At 35.6% G+C, this 20,150-nt stretch overlaps 1 protein-coding gene across 5 annotated transcripts in view; it reads right to left on the bottom strand.

The window, feature by feature from the left end:
• Positions 1 to 20,150, bottom strand: part of WWP1 (WW domain containing E3 ubiquitin protein ligase 1) — a 142,692-nt gene that overhangs the window by 52,867 nt on the left and 69,675 nt on the right. For 3 of the 5 annotated variants that reach the window (XM_053558371.1, XM_053558373.1, XM_053558372.1), the window contains exons 5-8: positions 19,410 to 19,534; positions 6,409 to 6,546; positions 6,250 to 6,316; positions 3,406 to 3,590 (exon numbers count right to left, since the gene is read on the bottom strand). In XM_053558371.1, the coding sequence (XP_053414346.1) occupies positions 3,406 to 3,590; positions 6,250 to 6,316; positions 6,409 to 6,546; positions 19,410 to 19,534 (515 nt within the window). The remainder of the gene's footprint in view (positions 1 to 3,405; positions 3,591 to 6,249; positions 6,317 to 6,408; positions 6,547 to 19,409; positions 19,535 to 20,150) is intronic. The other 2 variants (XM_053558374.1, XM_053558375.1) reach the window with 2 other exon arrangements.

Genomic DNA, 20,150 nt, shown 5'->3' with positions numbered 1-20,150 from the left:
TTTAGCAAGACACTGCCACACAGACACAAACACAGCTATGAAACCCTGATATATGAAGGTTATGAGACCTTCCTGAGTTGTCTGTACAGTGCTGCCAATGCATGTGCACAAAGGCAAGTTCCAAACTTAATTTGTCAGACCTTCGTATTTCTTATATCCACTACCTGAAGAGGTTTGGGGACCACACATTATGATTACATACATTAATACTGTGACTGGTTTCATAACAAAATTTTACAATTCTCTAATGTTTTAGCTCCCTCATATTCCAAAGGAGTTTCTAGTATTCACATCAGAACTGAAGCAGGCAGCTAAGTTGACTGGACTTGACAGGGATGAAACAATGAGTATTACGTCAGCTCCAACGGCCTACCAACGGCAGTCTTAGAAAAAGCAGAGAAGAGACAGAGAGTAATCAGTACAAACTGCTGCACAGAACTTTGTAATTTTCTGTACACTGATACAATTTCTTTGAGTTTTTCCCAGAAAACAGCAGAACCTCCTTGTAACCCTGAGACAACTGCAGCGCCTTACTCTACCAGAATGTCCAGAGAAAGTCAAGATAAGCAATACAAAAGCATAGATTGTGACCAAGAGCCACTGAGCCTGCGCGCAAGGCTAACAGAATGAACAATATTAACTTCTAGCTCATAATAATAATAAAATCCCCACCCTGAAGAGGGACCTGTCCATCATTTTTTGTTCATGGGATGTAGGAACTAGCATGATTCCTCACGGCACTTGTGTACCCTGTAATCCATCCCACACATGCAATGGGGTTCACTCCCTTTATAAAAACCCCTTAACCCTGCTAATCTGGAAGGTGGATCTGAGGTAGCCTGTGCCTACCCCTTCCAGTTGACACATCCTCTGAATTAAATCCTTTCTTCCTTGATAATCATCACTGTCTCAGAATTGGCTTTCTGTGTAGTGAGCAACAGTGAATGCCCTTGTGGGTTCATTCTCAATATTTCTGCTGCAAAATGTAGAGACATGCATAGTAAGCAAGATAAATAAAACTATAAATATCCTTGTATCAGTTCTAGTCACTTTGCCATCAAATGAGTATTCAGTATACCCTCTCCCAAAATTTCAGGATTTTGGAATTATAGGTTAAGAGATTAAAGACATGTAACATGTTACACATGGAATATGCACACTCCATCCCTGCTGTACCTCCAACAACCAAAACCAATTTTTGAAGTCCTCAATTAGAAAAAGGAATGCCATTAAGGAAACACCTTAAAAGAATAAGGATTACCCATTCCTTGAAAAGGTACCTGAATTCATCCTACTATTCAGGATGAGCGATTGTACAAAAAGACATTAGTTAAATGGTTGCTATGAACAGCATAGATTCCAGAAGTCTCTATAAACTGGCCAATGGAATGATGACAGTTGATTGTTTTGTCAGATGTCACCAACAATGAGAGAATCTAAAAAGGTTGGAGGAATACTATTTGAAGCCTATCATAGCATAAGAGATGAATAGTACACCTTTGAGACACTATAAAAAACACTTTTGAATAGGAAAGCAAAGTGCACAAAGTCAAGAGCTGGATGTCAGTTACAGGTCTTCTGTGACCGGTCTCTCAGTCTCCTCATTTGAGAAAAGTAAAAATACCAGTACCTATGTCAATGAGTTACTATGAGAATTACATCAATTAATGGATTGATTTACAGTTATTATAAATATCACAGGAATTATTTATGATGAAGCCTTTATTTCTGGTTCCTTATGTTTTATTTTCATCTGAAAATTTAAGGCAAAGATAAATAAAAGAGAAATGTAAGAATTGAATTTATTACAAATGAAAAGAGTCTGTACTTTGACAAGCTATAGAGCACAAGATTCTACAATAAGAGTCTCAGTTAAAACATTCTCCCTGTTACATCAGCATCTAAATACGCATGAATGCTAAAATATCCAACTAACTTGTGGCCAATGGATACTTTCACCAATCTACTCAAATACCTAAATGTTTCAGAAATAAGAGATAAAGCTCCAAGTTGTATAAATGTACATACATTTGAGTATCTCTTATCTAAAATGCTTAGAATCAGAAGTGTTTCAAATTCTGGATTTCTTTTTTTGGATTCTGGAGCATCTGCACTATATTTACCAGTTAAGTATCCCTAATCTAAAATCCCCAAATCTGAAATGCTTTAATAAGCATTTCTTCTGAGCATCATGTAGATTTCAAAGCATTCGTGTTTCTGATTTTTAGATCAGGAATACTCAACCTGTATCAGGAACAGAAACTCTTTTAACTGGTCTGTTCTTATTTAGAGGTAACTCTGAATAATCTAAAATGATGGTTTCTTCTTTGCTTTGGTAATAGAAATCTCAAAAACAAAAGTTCTCACTAGAAAGGAGGCTAGAATCAGAAAACAAATGAACTTAGCTCATTAATATTACTATGATTATATCTATTCTTCTCTGTTATCTAGCCACCCTGAATTAAGGACAAAATTTTCATTTATTATGAGTATTTGGAAGGCCATCTTTAAGTACACTTTTTTTCTTTAAAAGGAAAGACATTTTTCATTAAATAAATTAAACTTAAAAATTAACATTCATATGTCAATTCTCATGTTTACTAAAGCTCTCCAGATAACTATCCACCTATTTTAATATAATTACTTAACTGCTTCTCAACATGTTTCTATTTTTGAATACTTTCCCATAACAGACAAACAGAAAATAACATAGTCTCTAAAAATCAAAAAATCAGGATTTCAACTCAATTCTCACACATGTGCTACTAATCTTAAATCCTAACATATTTGAGTTTCAGAAAACTCATCTGAAAGAGTTAATATATAAAGACCAAACAAGAAATAATTTATGATTCCAAGAGCTGAGTACACTGAGAAATAGAATTATAAAGGATATCTTCCTCAGGCATTCTTTTATAATAGAATAATTGCTTTTGGAAATATAAAACGTTCTAAGAACTATTCAACTCATTGTATATTTTTCTACACAGTTAGATGCTAAGAACAAAACACTGGTATACTAAAACAGAGATTAAAAGAACCATTCATTACTAACTTGCACTAACAAATCAATCTGTTGACTTTGTTTCAGAAATATATTTTGTATCATAAATTAAAATAGCATTTTTTGTGGCATAAAGCCTGAGAATCTAGTTATTTATGAGCACTTGTTTAGTAAAATGTGTTGTGATTTCTATTTAAATTAATGTATTTTTGGAATATCTTCCTAAATAATCTAGACCATTTCAAATTATTAGAAAAAAATTCCAGACATTATAATTTTTAAGACTCTATTTCAGAAAAGAAGATTTAAAAAGACTTCACAATAAGGGATATGTAGGTGCAGATAAATACAACTTAATTTAGTTTTCACTTAAACAAGGTGTCATAAATAGTCACGTTTACCAGTGTCATTGGCAGGCTCAGATGTGAGTGGTTTGGGAGCTGGTGTATTTTTGGGTCTGGCAGCAACCTGAGACGAAGATGAAGATGTGTTGTCTCCATTAACTACACATGAACTGGATGAGTTTTGGACCAATGTATTTGCAGGTACATGGTTATCTATTCCATTAGTACCCTCAGCAGCCAACCTTAAAAAAAAGAAAGCCTTATTTCAATGAGTTAAGTATAATTAACTTTTCACCAGAATTTTTAAAAGAAATGTTTACTGAATTCTTAACATTCAACTCAAATAATAAATATAAAAGTGTAATCAACAACAATATGGCATGCTTTTACTGTATTATAGTTTAAATTACTTTCAGTTTTAAGTATATCCATACTGGCAGATTAAAAAAATACTGAAATATGCATATGTACTAAGTCAAAATAAATATATTCCCACAAAATAATGTTCAAATTGTACATTTTAAACATTTATGTCTAAGGATATTAGTTTGTTTTAAATGCTCTGAAAACAGTTTCAAAAAGCTTGTGAAATTATGAAACTCACAAGTCATTTCCGAGCAAGTATTGTAATTTTATTAAGTACTAAAAAATAAGCTGAAAGGGTCTACAAGTATTTGCACTACAAATTATTATGTGCTAGACACTAAAGTTATAATTATATAATGAACAGAAAAGGCTATTTTTTCCAGAATTATAAAAATTTATGGTATATAAGTTAACTACAAGTAAACAAATAAAATTATAACTACAAAATCAAAGATTTTAAGTCTTATTGGCATTGGGTAAAAGTTGGGCAATACCATGCAAGACAACAGGAGAGCTTTTCCAAATATATAAGTCATCCTACATCTGTTCTCCACAGCAACCTGAATGTTATTTTAAAAATATAAACAGATCATCCCCTCCCCTGGTCAGTGCACTAAGCTTTTGGAAATCAGCCCCACCCTGACCCCATCTCTCTCTCTGATTTATTTCTCTCCAAGATCCTTCTCACTCACCTTGCAGTAGATATACTAAACCAGTTTTACTGAATATGAAAAACATGATGAAGTCTTCAAGTGTTTATAACAAATTTTTATAAGGTAGTAAAGTTATGCTGACTACAAGATTAACAGAAAGGTTAAATATTATATTCTGGAGTTAGAAGAATTTGTACAACATAAACTAACTATAAGGCAACTCCAGGTCTTTGAAGTTGCTATTTCCTCTGCCTAGCATAATGCTCTTCCCTCAAGAACTCTACCCGTACGCTTCATTCTTGGCTTTTTAATTTTAGCTCAAACAGCACTTCCTCAGAGATGATTCCCTGCTCCTTCCATTCTTGTCATCTCATCCTGTTTTAACAACTTCACACTTCTTGCCACCATGTCCGATTAGCTTATTTATTTCTTCTGTTGTTTACCATCTACCTTCATCCCACCAGAATATAAATTTCATGGGAACAGGGCTTTGCTGGGACTAGAGTCTGGCAACAAACAAATACCCAGTAAGTATCTGTTGAATGAGCAAATGATAAATAAATTTTACCCTCCTTTGTCAATTCTATTTTTAGAATGAGATGTGGTTAGGAAGTTTGGGCAGGTAAAGTTTGAAAAATGCTACCAAATGATTCTGATTTGTACAGTCCTCCCCAGCCACCCAGCAAGAATCACTGACTTAGGAGTCCAGGTAAAAGAACCATTTGGAGTTCTCCTGGTTCTGTAGAACTAATCTTTAATGCAAAATATGCTACTACTTACACAGTTATGATTTAATAATAAAAAAATATGCTACTACACAATAAGCAATGTTAGGTTTCCTACTGGTAGTAACTCAAGCCCCCTTACCCATCTAAAGTTGCATTTTAAACATATATAGACATTCTTTTTATGTAAGTCAAATGCATGTTCAGAAGACATATGTATCTGTTCAAGTACTCTGATGAGAATCACTTAATGACAATTTAGGAGTACTGACATAACTTTACATATTAATAAAAGTCACACTTTGTCATGTACCAGCATGCTTGTTCAAATATAAAAAGTCAATCTTACAGCAATATATTTTTATAATTCCACTATATTCAATCTATTACACATTCGTATTTCAAATTATTTCAAACAGAGAGCTTCCATTGTCATAAATATGAATGCCAGAGTTTTTGAAATGGCAGGATGGTTTTTGAGGGAAGACCACAATTTGTGGAGCGTTTACCTTCTGATTATCTATAGAAAAATGTCAATTCAAACACAAATATGGATACCTATTTTTTCACCAAATCTAAGTCTATTTACCAATAAAGTAAGCCTAAATATAGATTTTTAAAAGCCATTTTCAATTATGAAAAATGCAGCATCGTACATGCTACAACATAGGAAGGGTCCAATGCAATCCTTCTAATGCAAATCGGAAGAATTAAAAGAAACTAGTCATAAAAGGTCACATATTGCATGAATCTATTTATATGAAATGGCCAGAATAGGCAAATCTATAGAAACAGATAGTACATTAATAGCTACTGGGAGCTGGGAACAGGGAAAAATGGGGAGTGATAACCCATGGGTACAGAGTTTCTTTTGGGGAGAGAATGTTCTAAAATTAGAGGTGATGGTTGCACAATTCCATTAATTTACTAAAAACCACTGAAATATATACTTTCAAAGAGTGAATTTCATGGTGTATTATATCTAAACAAAGCAGTTTTTTAAAAAAACTACTTTTACAAGAATTGAACCAAATCTGATTAGATATATGCCTTTAAACTCTGTGGCAAATTATGAACTAAGGTAAAATTTAAAACTTCATTATGGGGGAAAATATGTTACATTGTGTTGCCACAAATACTAAAATAAAATATTCTACCTGGTAGTTGTCCTTGCTGAAGGCTCTCCATTTTCATGTAAGGCATCACCATTTTGCTGTATTTCTACTAAACAATAAGAAAGAAATAAACTAGGTTTTTATACACTTCTTGCTGATTCTTTTTCCTTTAAATTTTATAAACACATAAAGTTAGCTTACTGGTTGGAGATGAGCTGCAGTTTGTTAGATTTTCTTGCTCAATCACCAATCCATCAAGCACAACTGTCAATTCACCAGTTTGCACTATGCCATTCTTGTTTTCCAAGGAAAGTTTTAATTGTTCTTTCACTCTTTCCACTAGAAAAAGAATATCCTAATTTAAAAGTTTTGCCACAAACAAAAATGTTTAAAAATCAAAACTACATTTCAAAAATTACTCTAATTTAGTACTTGACAGTCACATTTCAAAGAAATTCTTGGCATTTAATCTATAGACCCTTCTATATTACATCAGGATGAATCCCTTTCTTATCTAGTAACTCCTCTTCCCCAACCCTACACCTTCAATATCATCTTTGTCTCTGTGCATATTATAAACTTCAGATAGTATATCAGTATATCTAAATATAAGTACAGCAAGTGCCTAAACTTGCTCTTCAATCCAAGTTATCATAGAGGGTAAGAGTCAGGTGGTCTGGTTACAAATTCTAGCACTGCTAGATACTGGCTTCCCTTGAGTAAGTTTAAGTTATTCAAACTTCTTTAAGCCTCAGTTTCATTATAAAAAGGAGATGGTAAGAGGTTCAAAATAAAAGGACAGTCTTAAGGACCAAATTCTAAAACTACACAGAAAGCACTAACATCACATCTGACACACAAGAAGGGTTCAAGAAATGCTAAGTACTGTAATAATAGTGCATTAGTATTTTTTTATATAAGGCCAAATACTTCCTTCTCATTATTAGGACATCCAGTTCTTATTTAAAATCAAGATCATTTTTACTTCAATGTCTATCCTGTAGAAAATATACTTAAAGTTACTAGGCAGAGGGTTAAGAGAATGGGGAGATAATGATCAAAAGACACAAAGTCTGAACTAGACAAGAGGAATTTCTTTGAGATATACTGCATAGTGTGGTGAATATAGTAAATAATTATAGTACTCCTTCAAGATAACTAAGGGTCAGCCAGACATGGTGGCTCACACCTACAGCCCTAGCACTTTGGGAGGCTGATGCAGGAGGATTGCTTGAGACCAGAAGCTCAAGACTAGCCTGAGCAAGAGCAAGACTCTTTCTCTACAAAAAGATAGAGAAATCATGTGAGCTTGGTGGTACATACTACTTGAGAGGCAGAGGCAAGATGATCACTCCAAACCAGAAGTTTAAGGTTGCAGTGAGCTACGATAGCACCACTGCATTCTAGCCCAGGCAACAAGACAAGACTCTGTCTTTATAAAAAAAGAAACTACTAAAAGTAAATTTCAAAAGTTCTCATCATAAAAAATTAGTATTTCCGGTGATGGATACATTAACATTTCATTACTCTACACTGCATTCATGGATCATAACATCACCATGTGCCGTATACAATTGTATTATTAATTTGTAACTTTTTTATTTTTTTTTGAGACAGAGCCTCAAGCTGTCGCCCTGGGTAGAGTGCCGTGGCTTCACAGCTCACAGCAACCTCCAACTCTTGGGCTCAAGTGATTCTCCTGCCTCCGCCTCCCAAGTAGCTGGGACTACAGGCACCCGCCACAACACCTGGCTATTTTTTGGTTGCAGCCTTCATTGTTGTTTGGCGGGCCTGGGCTGGATTCGAACCCACCAGCTCAGATGTATGTGGCTGGCGCCTTAGCTGCTTGAGCCACAGGTGCCGATCCTAATTTATAACTTTTTAAAAAACTAAAATAAGAAAGCTATTAGTGATCACTCTATTATTCAAAATGAGGCCAATTGTTTCCATTTCATCTTCAGTGGCTGTCTGCAGCTTTTGAAATCACAACATATTTCACTTCTTAGATAAAGTCCTTGACTTTTTCTTATATTTAGCAAATTTGGGAGCTCCCCTGCCATTTACCAAATGTCCAGCATAAAAACGTTAACTAATTATCCAAATACAAAAAGACCAAGAAAAACCTGGAACTACAATTCATTGGATACAAATTCTTAGCAAGAAAATTTTAAGACCCATGTAATAAAAGACAGAGTTGTTTGGGGTTTTTTTGTTTGTTTTTGAGACGAGTCTTGCTCTATCACCTAGGTCAGAGTGCCAATGGCATCAGTCTAGCCTCAAAACAACATTAAATTCCTGGGTTCATGTAATCCTCCTGCCTCAATCTCCTGAATAACTTGGACTACAGGAGCCCACCCACCCAACACCCGGCAAATTTTTCTACTTTTCAGTAGAGACCAGGGTCTTGCTCTTGTTCAGGGTGGTCTTGAACTACTAAGCTCAAGTGATCCTCCTGCCTTGGCCTCCCAGAGTGCTAGGATTATAGGTTTGAGCCACTATGCCTGGCTTCAGACCTTAAGAGACCTTGTCCATCTAATTCAGTGATATACCCTCAGTATCTGACAAAAGGTAGACAATTTAATGAACATTTAACGTAAGTAATTTAGTCCTGTCCTCAGGGAATTTATTCTTGTAAGGCCAGTTGTAGGTTATATTTCTGGTTATTTATAGCAGTAACAACTCATATTGTACTATGAAGGATGAAAAAATGAAAAACTTCAAATACAGTAGAAATATCTACTCAAATAAGTTGGTTCCTCACTATCCCCAAAATATATCCTAAAGGACAAGTAAAAAACGTGAATTTATGAGAATACAGGTGTCCATTATAAATAGGAAAAATTAACACTCATATTTTATATTGTATTTATATTTTCCATAACTTGACCACCCAAGGGAAGAAGCTAGTCAACATACAAAGGTGGTCAACACAGGAACTAGGCCCACTGTACTGATACATACATGTACTTTATTTTCTTATACAGCTTTTAATAGACAGTATCATATTAAATCATACATATTCAAACACAGTAAAATCATACATCCAGTATCATACAAAATAAATATATTTACTGATTTCTCATAGTTTTATGAGAGTCAATTAAGAGTTAATCTTAAGAGTCAATCTTAATCTGTTTCTTATACTTCTTACAAACTAAGTAGAGAAAGCACTCTCTACTTAGAGTTTTTTCCACAGCAAGTGCTTTATCACATGGCTCACACTGCAATTCCTGCGCCATCTCACTTGCTTCTTCCACTTCATCAGCTGCTTCATGCATTTTTACACTGGTCCGTGCTTCAGTTTTGCTTGGAAAACTGCTTCTGCTTCAGGTTCATTACAGGTTGCCACCTCATCACCCAGTGCAACAAAACCTTCAAAATCTACTCCTTCGAATTCTGCCATAGGAGATGGACCATCTGATGGGGCTTGTAACAAATCCAACTTTCTTGAAACACTTCCCTATCATTTCTGGCTGAACTTTATTCCAAGCAGAACTGATCCAGAGCAGTTAGTGATGCAGTGAAGTTGCTTCCACAGACATGTTTATATTTTGGTAATGACCCACTGCAGGAGCTGGGCTTGGTAGTGGGCCATAAAAAAACATTTTAAATGTTTTGATAATGTCTTGGGCAAGAAGTTAGATTTTTGCAGTTGTAGTGTTACATTTCTGAGATGATTCTCCTGTAGGTGGCCAAGACAGTTTTCTACTGTCAGTAAAACAGGCCATTTCTTCTTCATTTCTCAGTTGACACTCCTTATCCAATCCTCAAATAGGGCATCAGTCATCCATGTGCATTTGTTTGATCTCCAAGTGACAGGGAGGTCTTTGGGCATCAGGTTTTTTGAATATGGTGGCTTTGCTGATTTACCAATCACTTAGGGCTTTAGTTTTTCTCTGGGTGAGCCTAGCACAAAGCAGAACTTTGAAACATTCTTTGGAAAGTTTTCTGCTCTTACATTTGTTACCCTTCACAATGAGGCTCCTGACAGGTACTACCTCGAAAAAGAGTCTGCACTTGTCAGTATTAAAAATGTCATCAGGCTCGGTGCTCGTAGCTCAGTGGTCAGGGTGCCGGCCACATACACCAAGGTTGGAGGATGTGAGCCCGGCCTGGAACTGGTAAACAACAATGACAACTGCAACCAAAAAATAGTCAGGTGTTGTGGCAGACACCTGTCATCCCGGCTACTTGGGAGGCTGAGGCAAGAGAATCACTTGAGCCCAAGAATTTGAGGTTGCAGTGAGCTGTGACACCACAGCACTCTATCAAGGGTGACATGGTGAGATTCTGTCTCAAAAAAAAAAAAAAAAAAAAACCAAAGTCATTATCATTGAAACCTCTGGCAAAGCTCAAGAACTTTTGGATGAACTCTTCCACAACTTCTACTGGAACTTCATTGTATTCACCACACAAGACTTTCTGGGAGATCTTGTGTTATAGTCTAAATTTCTCAAGCCAAATACTTGATGCTTTGAAATCTGCAACTTCTTGGATCATGGGCCCAGATATTTGGGTATTAGCTGCCCTAATTTGTTTGAACCAGCTCAGTGTGGCTTCGTAGATGTCACTGAGGGAAGTTTTCCCCCTTTTCTGCTACAGGTTTCCACTTTCCTTATCTCTTCAAGTCTTCATGTTTACGTTTCTTGGATTTGCTAACTGTGGTCTTGCTAACACCAAAATGTTCTGCTGTCTTTCTTTGGCTGCTGCTTTCCAGAAAATGTAGATAATCAACCTGTTCCTACAATGTCAGCTCTTTTGAGTTCTTTCTGTTGGGTCATGATGTCTTGACTAACTGTAAAACTTTTCAGTAATTGTAGTATGTACCTAAAATTCAGACCAGCCCTTTAAGTGGTAAATATCTTCCATAACACATAACAATAGGATGTTAGCCCTAATCCAACACGTGGAAATAATAAAACATAAAAAAAAGAACTTAGACTAAAGAAAAAATAATACAACCAAAAGGCATTCTTCTACCCCCTTGGTGTAGAGTGGACTCAACTGGTCAAGTTAGAGGGTAAATTAATAGTGTGTATCACAGTCCAAGTGGTCAAGATACAACTTATAAAGATGGTCAATGTATACATATCAGTCTTCCATAGAGTACATGTAGTAAATGTTCAGTCCATGAAAATTAAGTCAACTTAAGGAGGTGGTCAACTATAGAGGTTCTACTGTATTTATGTATCACATATACAGAAATGTTTTGTAAATATTTTGTAAAATTCTGTAATGAATATTTTGTAAATTAAGGTACATTTAGCTATAATTTCCCATTTTCTCTATGTATAGAGGAATGTATTTGTGATAATCATTAGGAAACCCTATAGAACAGTGGGGCCTTCAGTAAAGAAAGAAATCAGCCTCATAAACTTGAAGAAGAACAAATCATAAACTTGAAGAGGAAAAAATTCAGTATGATTAATTCATAATGAGAAAGAAACTTGAAAATTTCTAAATTTAGCCGGGTGCAGTGACGCACGCCTGTCATCCCAGCACTCTGGGAGGCCGAGGCAGGCAGATCACCTGAGCTCACAAGTTCATTGACCAGCCTAAGCTAGAGTGAGACCCCATCTCTAAAAATAGTCAGGGATTGTGAAGGCTGCCTATAGTCCCTGCTAATTAGGAGGCTGAGGCAAGAGAATTACTTGAGCCCCAGAGTTTGAGGTTGCTCATGATGTGAGCTACAACATCATGCACTCTATCAAGAGCAACGAAGTGAGACTCTGTCTCGGAATAAGGAGAGAAAATTTCTAAATTTAGAGGAGGCCGAGGTGAGATTTCTTGAACCCAGTTCAAGCCTGCAGTGCTACCTGTGAACAGCCACTGTGCTCCAGCCTGAGAAACAAAGACGACTTCATTTCTTAAAAAAAAAAAAAACCTAATGTGATTAAAAATTAAAGCTATAAATAAGAAAAAGATAAAAATAAGAAAGAAGAAACACTATTAAAAACAAAAAACAGGGATAAATTCTGATTTTGCAACTAACACAAGAGAAAGGTTCAAGGCTCCATTGTCCATTATGATAGCCATTGACCACATGAGGCTATTTAAATTTAAATTTAATTAAAATGAAACAAATTTAAAATTAGGCTCTTTAGTTGCACCAGTCACATTTCAAATGTTCAACTGCCATATGTGGCTAGTGGCTACCATATTGGATAACACAGATATAGAACACAACCATCACTGCAGAAAGTTCTTATTGGACAGCAGCCCTAAGAAAACTGTGCTAAATGAAGCTAACTTACATTACAAAGACAGAAAAAAAATTATATGAAAGTATAAAACAAAAGAATGTGTCAATAAAATTTAATGATGCTAGGATTACATGGGAATATATTTTGAAATATTAGAAATCAAAATTATGGTGAGGATAAGTGCAATTTAAAGTATAGTCTGTGCTATTATTCACAGATCCTTTTTTTATTACTTTTTGCCTTCTTCACAAGACTCTCAGTATTTTATTTAATAAAAAATAAACAACTAATACACAGCACCATTACTAATGAAAGAACGAAAAAATGAGAGTCATTTAAGATAGATAGGGAAAACATTAAAAATAGTTCAGAGTAAGATAGTTAGACCATATCTGCTATGGTCTAAATGTTCTTATAAAAGGGCTTGCAAGAGTGGGTTTGCTCCTTTCTGAACCTTCCACCATGTGAAGACACAATGTTCATCCCCTCCAGAGGATGCAGCAACAAGGTGCTATTTTGGAAGTGAAGATCAGGCTCTTACCAGACACCGAACCTGCTGGTGCTTTGATCTCCGACTTCCAGATCCTAAAACTCTGAGAAATAAACTTCTGTTCTTCATATTTTCCCCAGCTTCAGGTATTTTGTTAAAGCAACACAGATGCAAAAGCCATTATCTACAGGAAAACTCTCCTACCTGAATCAGAAAAAGTCAGTTTCTTTAGTCATCTACAGTGATTATAACTAGTTTATGTTTTTACTTGTGGAACTATTTATTCTACCTACACTCCATTTCAAAAAGAAATTAAGGGCAAGTCCAAATAAATTTATGTTGAAAGTTATATTCCAATAGCACTTAGACAAAAATAATGAGTATACCACAAAGCCTGTATTACTGTCAAAAAGAGAAAAGAAAAAATGAAAGCAGAGGGGGAAGAGAGCCAGCTAAATAACTGGAACATTCAAAGCCACTGGGCCAAATTCATCCATCTGATGAAAATAAACACCATTTTAAAAACTGGGTAGTAACAGAAGGAAATTATTAATTCAGATGTACTTTCTTTTAGGGATAGAGGTCTCACTAAGTTGCCCAGCCTGGAGCGCTATGGCTATTCATAGGCAAGATCATATCACACTACAGCCTTGAACTCCTGGCCTTGAGCAATCTTCTCACCTCCATCTCCCAAATAAAACTAAAGACACTTTTACAGCATTTTCCATAAAATTCCATCTAATATTAAAGAATTAAATATAAAAACAGAAAACAAGTCCATAATTAGTGACAATACCAAGGAAGTGATTAGTAACAAAGAGACTTCTTTTTTTTTTTTTTTTTCTTTTTTTTGTAGAGACAGAGTCTCACTTTATTGCCCTCGGTAGAGTGCCGTGGCCTCACACACCCACTCACAGCAACCTCCAACTCCTGGGCTTAAGCGATTCTCTTGCCTCAGCCTCCCAAGTAGCTGGGACCACAGGCGCCCGCCACAACGCCCAGCTATTTTTTGGTTGCAGTTTGGCCGGGGCCGGGTTTGAACCCGTCACCCTCGGTATATGGGGCCAGCGCCTTACCGACTGAGCCACAGGCGCCGCCCACAAAGAGACTACTTTCAATAAAGAAGAATTAGCAAAGCGTAATAAGAATTAGCAAAGATAATAAGCCCAGGTGGGCAGAGCAGGTAAGGTACTAAGAATACGAGGAAGAAATGAGACAAACTGAACTAATGCTCTGTAAGTTATTAAAATCATAGTTAAACTTGATCTTACAGCCACATGACTTTCAAACTGGTGTGAGGAGAACAGGGTTTCACAAAAGTCAATTCAGGAACTTTTGGGGGTAAAAAGAGTATGGACAAATTAGCTTATGCACGTACATGCTTGTGCGGGTCATTGCTATGGTGTGTTTTACATACAGTAAGATTTTGTACAGAATAAGAATCCATAGTAAGGTATTATTCAAATACCTTACATGTTTCTTTGTTACAATTTTTTTTCTTTTAAGTTTTTAGCTTTTGACTGTGGGAGGCACTGAAATAACAGAGATGTGTTCAGACAGTCTCTATTTTCAAGTTGCTTATTAATTCCATTTTGTTTGTGGGTTTATAATTTTTATAAATGCCATCTCAAATTCCTACAATTCTCCCACTATCACCAGACCATGTTCTTTCATCCTTTAAAATTTCCCTCAAATATCAGGGCCCCACAAATATTTCTCCTGGTTCCAATCCCCTCTTCCATATTATAATCTGCTTTCAAGGACTTTATCCTGTCTGCCATTCTTACCACAAACTTTTCTTCAGTGCCTTGCCAGAAACCATAATGGTACTTTTCAGGCATGCTGGCTAGATCCAGGGTTCTTCCTTAAAAGCTAGATTGGCCTTCACTGCCTCTTTTGTTGTCACAAGAACTAAAACCTCGGTTTTGCTTTTTTCTCAGGAGATTCTTCTTTCACTCCATCCCTTAAAAATCTATTCTCTGTAAATTGGTGAGAAAACAGGCATACCCAGAACACCCCTTCATTAAAGTCTTCCAAACAAACACAAAGATTCTACTCATGTAAGAGGCTGATTATCACTTTCTGCATATAACACACCTTACAAACATAATACCTATCATCAACCTTTTCAGTGAGTGAATTCTTATGTAAGGATAGGAAGAAAGACTTTTTTAGTTATCAAATATCTTTATTCATCACTAGGTTATCATGTGTTTTTTGGGTTACCTATTTTGTTCGTAGCAGTTTTTGTTTACTTCTTTTTAAAGCTAAATACCATAACATCTCCAAAATTTAACTATCGCTCCTTCAACTGATATTAACTAAAAGTCAAACTGCTAAACGAGAAGGCTGCATCAAAGGCAACCAAGAATTTTACCATTTATAAATGTATTTTAATTGCTTCAAGGGTGTCTGGAACAATATTAATTTTATATTATATCTAATTAAAGTTAAGCAGCTAAGAAAAAAATTTATGTTCTATCATAATCCTGCAATTACTCGTATACTCTTGAGCAAGTTACTTAAATTACCTTATTGATAAAACAAGTGGCTAGGACTAATACTCACAGGTTTCTTCTACTTTTAAATAAAAGCATTATGATTCTATCACAAGACTGAGTTCTTGAAATGCACTTCCCTTTTGTTACAGGTAGAACTGACACACACACACCACCAAATTCATATGTTACTGTCTTAATCCTCAGTACTTCAAAACATAAAACTGTATTTATAGACAGGATCATTAAAGAGACAGCTGAGTTAAAAGTTGTATCATTAGGGTGGGCCCAAATCCAAATGACTGGTGTTCATGTTTTTAAATGACTTTTTATTTAAAACATTTCTGATTCTTTTTGCTTTGTTTTCTAGAGTCAAGCCAAGTATTAAGTAAACAGGAAGTTTACCTTCTGTTTCCAGGATTTAAAAACTATTGCATCTCACCAGGACCAGCCTGTCATTCACTGCCAACACACCCTGCTACTAAAAGTACAAACATCCTGCCACAGCGACTATCATGGAAGAGGTAGGCATGTGAGATTGTAAAGGGGGATTTCAGGGCATAGAAGACTCTCCAGACCAAGGATGGGCACAAGGATGTCTAAACAAACACTAAAAGAAAGACTTTGCCTTTTCAGGCCATGTGGTCCAAACATCCACCACAACCATAAATAAGTTCCCACTTCCCACAGACTCAAAGCTTCCTGAATATCACGGCTCCCAATTACGGAGTTTAAGCAAGTAGAGATATAACAAAAAGTTTATAAGGCAACTTAGGAAAATTACTAAAGAGACCAAAAATTCTATGACATAACAAAAGTCTGAATTCCTTAAATGGTTTAACAATGCTTCTTTTATATACAAATTTTTGCAAGTCTGTAGCTCACTTCTTACAGATAAATTAATTTTGTAACAATGCTGTTGACATTTTGGGTTTTTTTTTTTTTTGAGACACTCTCAAGCTGTTGCCCTGGATAGAGTCCTACGACATCATAGTTCACAGCAACCTCCAACTCAGATGCAAGTGATTCTCTTGCCTCGGTTTTTCTATTTTGGTAGAGATAAGAGTCTCACTTTTGCTCAGGCTGGTCTCGAACTTGTAAGCTCAAGCTATCCACCTGCTCGGCCTCCCAGAGGACATTTTGGTTTTTACACTTACGTTACCTAAGTGTACCTAAGGTTTTAAGATGTTGATGAGTACCTATCCACCTCCAGTCCCACACGGACCAGAACATTTAATTGGCTATAAGGCTTTTGACTATAAAAACAAGTTTCCTCCTATTGGGGGAGGGAAGGTTAGGAATTGACCCCACCGACATATTGTTTGTTTTTTTTTTAATTTATTTATTTTTATTGTTAAATCATAGCTTTGTACATTAGTGCAATCAAGGGGTACAATGTGCAGGTTTCATATACAATCTGAAATGTTTTCATCAAACTGTTCAAAGTAGCCTTCATGGCATTTTCTTAGTTACTGTATGTAAGCATCTGTATTCTGCATTTAGTAAATTTTGCCTGACATATTGTTTTTATATGTTTATTGACCCGCACAAACAAATATACAACAACAACATAACTGACCCACCCCTTTGGAATGAGACTGTTAAATCCCCTTGGCGACAAGCCTCCAACTGTGGACCTAAATGGACCCTGGACAGGTAGTTGCACCATCTTGGCAACTAAGAGGGAAAAAAAAAAAAAAGTTTGGCCATCACTGCTGTTTCTGGCAAATCTTGGCCAAGAGAACTGTGAGCCAAAATAAAATCGTAAGCACCACCTCCCACCTGACTGAATGGGCCCCCTATTGGCCAAGGGAACCTCAGAAATACCCTAAAGCTAGTCATGAGAAGAGAGGTCAGACATGCTCCCTCCTGGTGTCAATAACAACCAGTTATTTGGGCTGAGGCAGGAGGATCTCTTGAGCCCAGCAGTTTGAGGTTACAGTGACCTATGATTGTACCACTGTACTCCAGCCTGGGTGACAGAACAAGAGCATATTTTGTTCTATAAAAATTTTTTTTCAAAGGAAACCTAGACAGAGACACATACACAGGGGGAAGATCATGTGAAGATACAAGGGAAAGATGGCCATTAAAGAGAGGCTGCAGAAGAAGCCAACCCTGCCGAGACCTTGATCACAGACGAGTAGCCTCTGGAAGCGTGGGAAAACAAGTTTCTCTTATTGAAGACACCCAGACTGTAGGGTATTTTGTTATGGCCACTCTAGCAAACTAATATGCCTTTTGATTACTAAAAATAAATTTACCAACTGACTAGGGTGTACAGGACACTACTACTGTAATTTCTAAAGCCATCTACTCATTGTATGAATGTTCATAAAATTTTATTTTCCCTCTGAGCATATTCTGCTAAATTAAATCTTAAAAGATAAAGTTTTTACAACTTAAGGTTTAATTTCAAAATGTATTAATTTTACAACTTCCTTAGAAGATCATTTTGTCAGATAAATATAATCTTTGTATGGAAGATATTTATAATCCTTATATGGAAGTTCAGTATAATTACATTACACAGAATTGTAAACAATCTAAATGTTCAACAATGGGAGCAGATTAAGTACTAATAATAACCTAAGCAAAGGTACTGTAAACGTACTTACCAATTGTATTACTTATCTCTATAGCAAAACAAATTGCATGAACCATCCCCAAGCCCCCAAAAGCCAAGACATAGCAGAAAATCAAACTTATAACATTTAACAGTGTATTTTAAAAAATTAGAATACATAAAAATCAACTTATTATTTTAAACATCAGCATGTTTAAAATAGCAAATCTTCTTTTAACCTTTAACCTAGCAAATCTACTTTTAGGAATTAGTGAGAAAATCTCCAAGGAAATAAGATAAGCCCAAAGATTTACAGATTTGAACAAGGGCATAGTTTGAATGAAATATCAGAAACTACCTAAATGTCATATCAAATAAATTAGAGTGTGAAAAAGCTTTTTGTGGCTCCTAAAAGTCTCGTTTTTAATATTTAGTGGCTCAAATATCTTAAGAATCTGATAACAGCTATAAACCCTCTCCCCAAAATTACAAACATATGTATATGCCCTCAAATTTCTGTACATAATGATAGAAAGTTTACAAATAATTAAATATTAAACTACTTTAAAAACTTCTAGCCTAGAAAAATTTACTATCATGAAAACATGATATTGATAATATAATTTTACATGAAAACAAAAAAAGAGTAAATCTACACCAGTAGATGCAGAAAAGAAAAAAATAGTAGAACAAACTAGTCAATATATGGAGGTGGTCAACATAAGGAACTAGGCCTACAGCACTGATACATATATGTTGTACATGCCTGGCCTATGAACTGGAGGTTAACTAAAGAAGTGATCAAGGTAGGGAGGTCGTCAGCTATGTTCTACTGCATATACGTTAGTGTCTATGAACAAGAAAAAGAGACGAAATTTTTAAGAGTGGTTATAACTGGATAGTAAATTTAATGATGTTTTATGTATCTATGAATTTTCTATATTTTCTATAATAAACATTTAGCAAAAGAAAATTTAACAGAATTTACTTAATCTAAATAAAATTATTATTAATCAAGTAATGAAATAGGGTAGCTCACATGATTTTGTTCCCAAGCTGTAAAGTACTTTTTTTGTGTGTGATTTTTGGCCGAGGCTGGGTTTGAACCCGCCACCTCCGGCATATGGGACCGGCGCCCTACTCCTTGAGCCACAGGCGCCGCCCCCAAGCTGTAAAGTACTTAATAGTGAGAATATAGTAAATGACTGATGATCACGGATAATTAAGTACTTATGGATAACTGAGACACTTTGCAAAATTCTGAATAGAGAAAGAGCAGGGTCAATATTTTCTACTTCATATAATGCCACAATCTTAAAAGTGATCACAGACAATAACTGAAATTCTCCTTTATAAATGTGAAAGTATTTTTTTGCTTTTATACTTCATGTTTATAGTACCTAAAATTAATTTAAAAGAAACAAAAGTTAGAATAAAAAACTTACATTTTCTATTGTGTATTAACAGAGCTTGTTTCAAATCTATCACTGCTTTTCCTAATAAAGCATCTGCTTTTAAAGTGTGATGACTCCAAACTCGAAATTCCAATTTAGTCTGTGGGGTCACATTTCTGTAAGGGTAACATCAAAACAAAAATATAGGAGCATACATCATCACTCTAAATGGCAATTTCTATTAAACCATTTATTTCAGGACCTTTTTAAAAACCATAAATTCAGTTTGAGAATATTGTATAAAAGAATAAAAGATTATAAAAAGGTCTAAATTATAAATAAAAATATTTACTTTCAAATACATTAGGTCTTTAACAATTACATAGGAATTTTTGCAATTAGCAAACCAAAAAACAGAAGTACAAGAGTCTTACTGAAGGCTAGGTGCAGTGGCTCATGTCTGTAATCCTAGCAGTCTAGGAGGCAAAGGTGGGTATGCTATCTGAACTCAAGAGTTCAAGACTAGCCTGAGCAAGAGCAAGACCCCATTTCTATTAGAAACAGAAAACCTACCTAGGCATTGTGGCAGGGACCTGTAGTCCCAGCTACTCAAGAGGCTGAGGCTTGAGCCCAAGTGTTTGAGGTTGCTGTGAGCTACGAGCCCATAGCATTCTACCCAGGGTGACAGAGTAAGAGTCTGTCTCAAAAAAAGAAAAAAAAAAAAAAAAAAACAAGACTGGGCAGGTGTCTCACACCTATAATCCTAGCATATGGGAGGCCCAGGTGGGTGGA

Source organism: Nycticebus coucang, chromosome 13 (assembly GCF_027406575.1).
Source record: "Nycticebus coucang isolate mNycCou1 chromosome 13, mNycCou1.pri, whole genome shotgun sequence".
NCBI classification, from domain to species: Eukaryota; Metazoa; Chordata; class Mammalia; order Primates; family Lorisidae; genus Nycticebus; species Nycticebus coucang.
The sequence above is the reverse complement of the archived record's forward strand: the minus strand, read 5'-3'. Positions and strand labels throughout refer to the sequence as shown.